Here is a 7,673-nt window from a genome sequence, read left to right as displayed (position 1 = left end):
TCCAAAGTAGGGGTAAATGATAGGCTGGGGCTGTGCCAGTCGGGATTTAGTCCCAGGGAGCGCTACGCTAGCCGGATTGGCCTGGCCTCTGATATCATGAAACAGTTCAGTTCATTTGTGTTTTTTGTTTGTTTGTTTTTGTGTGTGTGTGTTTTTTTTGTCGTTGTTTTTTAAGGTGCTCCTCTAAGTCTTCCCATTGGTACTTCTATGGCAGAATTGGTTCCTGCCGATGTACATGATACGGATACAGTAAGTATATCCTCAAGAATATGGCTACCAAAATGGCAGGGTAAATCAACATATATGTACAAGTCTGCTCAAGGGTATCAGAAGAAGAATAGGAGCAGAATTTTTTGTGCTAAGATCTCCTTTTGTGTGTTCAGGTACAAAGGAGCATGATGTACAGATTAAAGATTCCATAATCAATGTCTGTGTTGGCAGGTAAATTAAACACAAACATAGCCAGCTGTCCTTGAGTATGCCTGCCAAAGCAGCAGTGTTAAACCTACCACACATGAAAAAGCTTACTTTTCAAAAGGAATGTTTGGAGAAATTGCATCCATGAATGAACAAAAAAAAAAAAAAAAATCAACATATGTTTCATTGGCAATACACTTTGAATGGATAAATGATGCAGGTCTCTTGCAATCTTCAGGAAGAGGATTTTTGTAACCAAATACATTGACCCTTTTACTGCTGCCATGTCTTATTCACACACACATAGATTTATGAATTGGTGACCCTGCGGCAGTGAACCCAACTAGGAAGCAAGTGTTCATAGGTTCGAGTCCCATACAAGATGCAGGATTCTTCTCCCCCTCTACTAAATCTTGTGTGGTGGTCTGGCTCCTAGTCTTTCTGATGAGATAATAAACTGAGGAACCATGCACGGCATGTGCACAGTGCATGTAAAAGAATCCACAGCAACAATCAATATCATACATAAAAAGCTGATGAGAAATACTTGAAGATATATATTTTTACCAGCTGCCAGTCCAGCATCATGTACATATCCATGAGCACAAAAACAAGTTACTGTGACATAAATGATAACACTGAGTTTTAAAGACAACTGAAGACCTCTACTTTCAGGAACTTGCAGAGCTCATGCATGCATCCCTGCCCCCAACCCATCCTCAAATGTGACAGCAATGTCATCTGCAAACCAACAGCAATACAAACATCAAATGAAGAAAGTCTTGTTTGGAAAAAACAACAACTATTGGTTATGAAATAAGACTCACTTTGAAAAGAAGTGTCATCATTGGAAGTTTTAAGGACTCAGCAGTCATCTTTTATTTAATCACATTACAAGCAATTTTTTTTTATGGACAGCTACAGATAACAACATGTGCAACAGGTTGTAGAGGATCATTAAATCTTATCAAAGCCAGACTGTGTGATCATGGTTCAGGATTGCTATGGCAGAATGGTTTAACATTTTTGAAAGGACGATAATGAATGCTATCCTCAGTCAGAGACCAAGCTCAAAACCGCTTTACAAACACGGAGTCACTTGCACAACAGGGTGCCTACCTGGGAAGAACCACCTGACAGCTCAATTCCAGTGGGCGCTCATCATTCATTTCATGTATCATTCAATCAGGTTTCAGTAACTAACACACACATACACACGCGCGCGCGCGCGTAACATTTTGCGTGTGTGACCGTTTTTCCTTTATTTCCCCTGCCATGCAGGCAGCCATACCCAACTTTCGGGGATGACCATGCTGGTCATATTCTTGTTTCCATAACCCACCGACGCCATCTTACATGGATTACAACGACTTTAACACATGCATTTGATCTTTTGCATGCATATACACACGAATGGGGGTTCAGGCACTAGCAGGTCTGCATATGTGTTGACCCAGGAGATCGGAAAAATCTCCACCCTTTACCCACCAGGTGTGAGAGGGGGTAAAACAAGAAACTCGGGCAAGAATCAAGCGCTCTGACGAAAAAAAAGTTTGACCACAGCACCCGGATAACAATCTGTGTGGAATCGAGAGAACCTCACTCTCATGGCTTCTGGAGATCATTATGATCCAGACCCACAAGTTCTGTTGTCCCCATTCCAGCACCTTTACACAAGGGATTCCAATGCCTCTCTGAAAACCCACACATGGGATTTCACTCAGTTGCTGGCATACGGAGCCACAGTGTCCCGGCTTTGCCACATAAGACTCTTTGAACTGGAAGCTGGTATTTGGCTCAAGTCCTGCTGTTGCTGGCGTTCCTCTAGTCTTCTGGGTGAAAGACAGGTCAGTACTTCTCATCACTGAAGACTCAGTTGACAACATGAACGGAGACCGGTTGGAGGCCGGTATGTTCAGTTCATCTTTCCCTGAGATAATGCCAGCTAAGTCACCCCGGCTCCATATTCTTTATGCCAGTGGGAAAGTGAATCATCGTCCAGAGTGGACTCAATAAGCAGACAATTAATGATCTGACAGCATCATTTCTCATGAGTTGATGATCTCCAGTGATTAAATTCCTCAGTCTCGCCGTTCTGGTAAGCACAGCACACTGAATCTGATTCTGAATATCTTTTGTACCAGTTTCATCTGTAATATAGGCTATCATGGCATGCAGATCAGCGCAGAGAAGACCAAACTGATGACCAACAACACCAATGGCATCAGCACTGACATGGCCAGAAGCTAGAAACTGTCCACAGCTTTAAATACCTCAGTGGGAGCAATTGTGACAGATGAGGGATCCAAACCCGAAGTACTCTCCAGGATTGCACAGGCGATAGCAGCGCTCACAAAACTGAGGTACATCTGGAACGACCGGAACATTGCACTCGGCTCAAAGATCAGACTGATGCATACTCTGGTGACATCAATACTCTTGTATGCATGTGAATCGTGGACCTTAACAGCTGAAATAGAAAAGAGAATACAGTCCACTGAGATGTTTTTGAAGTTTGAAGTTTTTGAAGATGAGATGCTTTCGAAGACTCCTGGGCATCTCCTACAAAGATCATATCGGACGGGCTTGAGGTCGAGCGATACAATCAGGAGGTCAGAAAACCGAGAGGATTGGAGGATGCTGGTTGCCAGATTACCTGTGGCGCCCCAACGGTCCACAAGACTACGGGATAGGTGAAGGTGAAGATAGGCTATCTGCGGATGAAATTTGATCAGGCTTGCAAAAATCATGAGAAATGGGAGAACTGTGTACATTTTTTCACAATTCTGTATGTGCACCTATCTATATTATGTCGGTACTATCTCAGTTGATTCACTATGATTTATTGCTCTGTGTGTGTGTGTGTGTGTGCGTGTGTGTGTATGCGTGTGTGTGCACAACTTAAAGATTCTCATGTGCACATATCTATATCTATACTTATGTCGGTGCTATCTTGACTGATTCATTTATTGCTCTCTCTGTCTGTCTGTCTGTCTGTCTCTCTGTGGAGGGGGGCGGGGGGGGGGGGGGGCTGGGGGGGGGGGGGGCGAGAGGTCAGCCGGTGTGTGGGACAGTGTCAGTGAAAGGGCGTTTCGGATATCATTCAGCTGAAGTCAGTTCCTTAACTTGATTCCTTTAGCAGCAACTCCACTCCATGTATGACCTGCTCAACACGGAGAGGACACGAGAACGAGCTAGTGGGCAGACGCTATGACCAGAAATCAGTATTTGTGGTATATAAATAGAGACCGGCTGAGGCCGGCATTTATGCCGTATATCAGTATCGGCAACTATGTATGGGGCTGAGTTAGTTGCCATGATTATTATTTTAAGTTGAAAAACTTTACAAATTGTTAATGTACAAGAACACTTTTTTTTTTTTGAAACATCATGCATATTGACTGATCGAGTGAGTGAATGGTTTATTTTACTTACTAGTTAAAAAAAACCCAAAACAAAAAACAAACAAAAAACAAACAAACAAACAACAACCAAAAAACAAACAAAAAACCCCACCGTAATTCGGTTAAAGTAAACATCGCTTGCGCATTGAAACATCGTCAGTAATATTTCATTTCATTCGGCCTCGACTACGTTCATGTGAGCATCTCAGTCGTCCGAGAGACTCAGTGAACAAGGGGATCTGTCTCGGCGACACCAATGAGCTGGTTCTTAATTTAGATCATTCCTGGGTTTTGTGCTTAGGTCAGCAATCGCTGAAGTTCTTCCTTGTTGCAACTGCCGCGCGCGCGGTGTGAGGGCGCTCAGCAAAACCGCTGAATAATGATGAGCCAGGCTACCGTGCGTTTTCAGTTGGCACTGGCATCAGTGAACACTAACATCTCAGTGCTCAGACACGCACAACATCTCATGGTGACAGTGTGCACAGTGTCTATGCACGTCATAGATCAAGGGCTCACAATGTCCCATCGCCCATTGCGCACTTTCATGTCGCACTGCCGGGTTGACCGTGGCTGTCAGTGGATAACTGCAACGGTAAAGCGTTCACTGTTGCGAAGGCTGTGCAGTCGAGTCCGGCATTTTCCCATCACAAAATAAGTTGAAATTAATATTCATGATTTCCTTTACTCTCATCACCACCATCCAAACACGCACCCACATTCACCCCTCAGATCTCAAGAAAAACAGCTTGAGCACACCCAAGCCTACCACCCCTACCCCGGCCACCCACCTCGACCCCATTCTGCAACCACCCCAAATTTGCCTTGTTTATTAAAGGTTCAGTTGCTTTCTGAATGTTCTTTGTTGTTTAGAGTGCCACCGTAACAGTTTAAAGGACTGGACACAATTTCACTTTCACGAAATTTGTTTGTTTTTGTTTGTTTTCACTACTTGAACTGACACTTGGGTTTACTTTTCGCTGTGGCCATTTATTGTCAGATTACGTAATGATGTATTGCTTTGAGGAAAAAAAAAGGCAAAATAAAAACAGAAAGAAAATAAATCGCGAGAAAAGGAAATAATGATGAATCAGTAAGTAAACACCTGCGGCATTCCTGTGAGGAAACAAGGACACAGAGGGAACCCCATATGACGTCAAACAATCTAAAAATAAAAACAAAGAAAGGCTTTTCTTTAGCGCATGCGCAGCAACGAGAAATTTGCACTTAGCCGACAAGCCAGCCAGAAGCCATCAGAGAACTTTAAGTTTTCAAAGGGGCAACACGCGACTCACAGAAAAAACACGTTGATGGAGTCTCCAAAGGATGATCCACGGACAGAACATATACAGGTCAGATATTTATTGTTTATGTATATGTATATGCGTATTATCTGTGATATTTATTGAGTTATATAGCCATATCAATCGTTCCATAGTGGAGGAAAAAAAGCGGCCGTTTTCTTGAGCTGTGTCAAAATGGCGAGCTAGTTTTGTTCCAAGTGGGGATCCATACAAAGACTGGTGGTGAAATGTTCTTTATGTTCTTTATATGACAGGAATAATGCCAAAAACTGCATAATTAGTGACAAAATATTCATTTACACGAAGTTTTCACTTTATGTTTCAGGAAAATGGTTGCGATAATGCCGAAACAGGTCGAGGTAAGTTCCAGTGTTTCTATCGCTTGACCGATTTGTTAGGATTCGACAAACTGGACCATTCACTGATTTTGTGATATATATTTGATTTTAAATTATGTGAGTCCAGTGTTTTATGTTATGTTGGTAACCAGTCATTCTTAAGTTTTTGTAAGTTCTGTAGCCCTTTGACATGCACTGTTTGAAGAGATCGCCACGTGAACTGAAGGACAGGTGGTCAGGCTCCTAGCAGTTAGTCTCTGAGAGTAGAAAGAAGGAAACTAGTGTCGTCTAACACGTGTGTTGCAAACAGAAGTCGCGCGCAGGTGTGTCTTTTTTGCTTTTTTGTTGTTGTTTGATATTTAAATTTGTAATGGCTATGAATAACAAGACATTTTAAAGAAACATTTCTCTGATTAAAAGATATTGGTTTGAATAATTATAATATATTGTAACATGTTGTAATTGTTCAATTTTTTAATAGAAAAAAACTGTAACTTTGATTATTCATTGAAGTGAATGCATTAACAGTGCAAAACATCAAGCATTCTTATGAAGTTTTCTTTGTTCAAGAGTTGTGTTGATGTAAGACAATGTTATTAATACTAAGATTAGTAAGAGCTCTGCTTTTTTCTTCTTTTCTGAATAAGTGGAATTGTGTAAATCACTAATGAAGTATTTGTTTTATTCATGACAGTTCTTGATAAGGTGTGATTAATAATGTTTTTTTTTTTTTTATGATGTGGATTGAATTTGAAATAATTATGACATAAAATCACAAATTAGAAGTAGTTTTAAAAGGTGGATTAACAACAATTGTTACAGAGAGTTAATAACTATTTAATTAAGTGTTGGTAGGAACCAACACTTCACAAGTTATTGTTTTAGGCTGTCTGGACATATACTCACTCCTTTCTCGTTTTGTTTAGTCCATAAAAATGAATTTTTAAAACTGAAAAACTGAGTTAGTTTCTGTTTTAATTGTTGGATTTTAGATTTGCATACTACTACTGTGCACTTAATGCATGAGACCAGTTTCAACACTTACATTCAGTAACCAATGATTTTGCATTGGGATAGGTAAAGCGAAAATGATGTAAGCACAAGTTACTAACAAACAACATTCATATTTTTCAAGACAGAAAAAAAAAAGATTTTTTAAATCAAATTTTTCTCATGCTGTTTGCATATATACAGAAAATATTGGACAGAGTAATAAAGAACAAGAAAAGAGAAGACACTCAGACTGTGTTCCATGTTAATACAAGCAGCAGAATTTGCCAGAGAAGACATAAGACTTTTTAAGAGGAAGAAAACATTTTCATTATTGTGGCCTGTGTTGTTTTTTGTTGTTGTTTTTTTTAACAATCTTCACTTCCTTTTTTTTAACACCCAATTCTCGTTATATTAATTTTATCAGTGGTGATGAAGTAGATTTTTAAAATTGATATTTTGGAAGTTTTCAGTTGATTCAGATTTAACATTTATAAAACAGAAAAGTTGAAGGTGTCTTCTTCTCACAGTATTGTTGCAGACAACTGGCTAATGTGTAAAATTATCATAGGGATTCTACTTGTAATATTTTTTTAAAAAGTATTCAGATTGAAAAAAAAAAAAAGAAGACAAAAAAAAAAGAATTGGCAGTTATGTTGACCACCTGTGGCATATTTTTTGTGTGTTTGTGACAACTGAACAAGATATACTATAAGTCATTAAGTGTGTTCATAACAGAAATGAAGGTTACCTTAATGCCTGATGATGTAAAACAACAGAAGTACATACATGTAAATATTAATTTATGTCAATCCTTTGAGTGCAGAATCTTGGTGGAATATGGTCAGTTGGGCATGAATTTGAAAGGTAGTTAAAATCTGTCTGTGTAACTTGCCAATTCTGTAATCAATTTAGTTAAACAAAATTAATGCAGTTTTTTAATTATTTATTTATTTATTTTATTTCATTTATTTATTGTTAATTTTTTTATTATATTTTAAAAAAATTTATTTATTGTTAATTTTTTTAATTTTTGTTATTTTTATTATTAAAAAAAAATTCTTTTTCTTTTTCTTTTTTCATTTTATTTAATTTTATTTTTTTCCTCAAGGCCTGACTAAGGGCGTTGGGTTATGCTGCTGGTCAGGCATCTGCTTGGCAGATGTGGTGTAGCGTATATGGATTTGACCGAACGCAGTGATGCCTCCTTGAGCTACTGATAC

The 7,673-nt window shown here is 39.1% G+C and overlaps 1 protein-coding gene across 1 annotated transcript in view; it reads left to right on the top strand.

Moving 5' to 3' along the window:
• Positions 1–5,062: 5,062 nt before the first annotated feature.
• The window catches only part of LOC143300645 (DNA topoisomerase I, mitochondrial-like), a 29,426-nt gene continuing 26,815 nt past the window's right edge, over positions 5,063–7,673 (top strand). Inside the window, exons 1-2 of the mRNA XM_076614465.1 lie at positions 5,063–5,170; positions 5,448–5,481. Coding sequence (XP_076470580.1) covers positions 5,129–5,170; positions 5,448–5,481 — 76 coding nt within the window. The 5' untranslated portion in view covers positions 5,063–5,128. The remainder of the gene's footprint in view (positions 5,171–5,447; positions 5,482–7,673) is intronic.

This window comes from Babylonia areolata, chromosome 26, assembly GCF_041734735.1.
Source record: "Babylonia areolata isolate BAREFJ2019XMU chromosome 26, ASM4173473v1, whole genome shotgun sequence".
NCBI classification, from domain to species: domain Eukaryota; kingdom Metazoa; phylum Mollusca; class Gastropoda; order Neogastropoda; family Buccinidae; genus Babylonia; species Babylonia areolata.
This window is presented reverse-complemented; position numbering and strand designations above follow the sequence as displayed.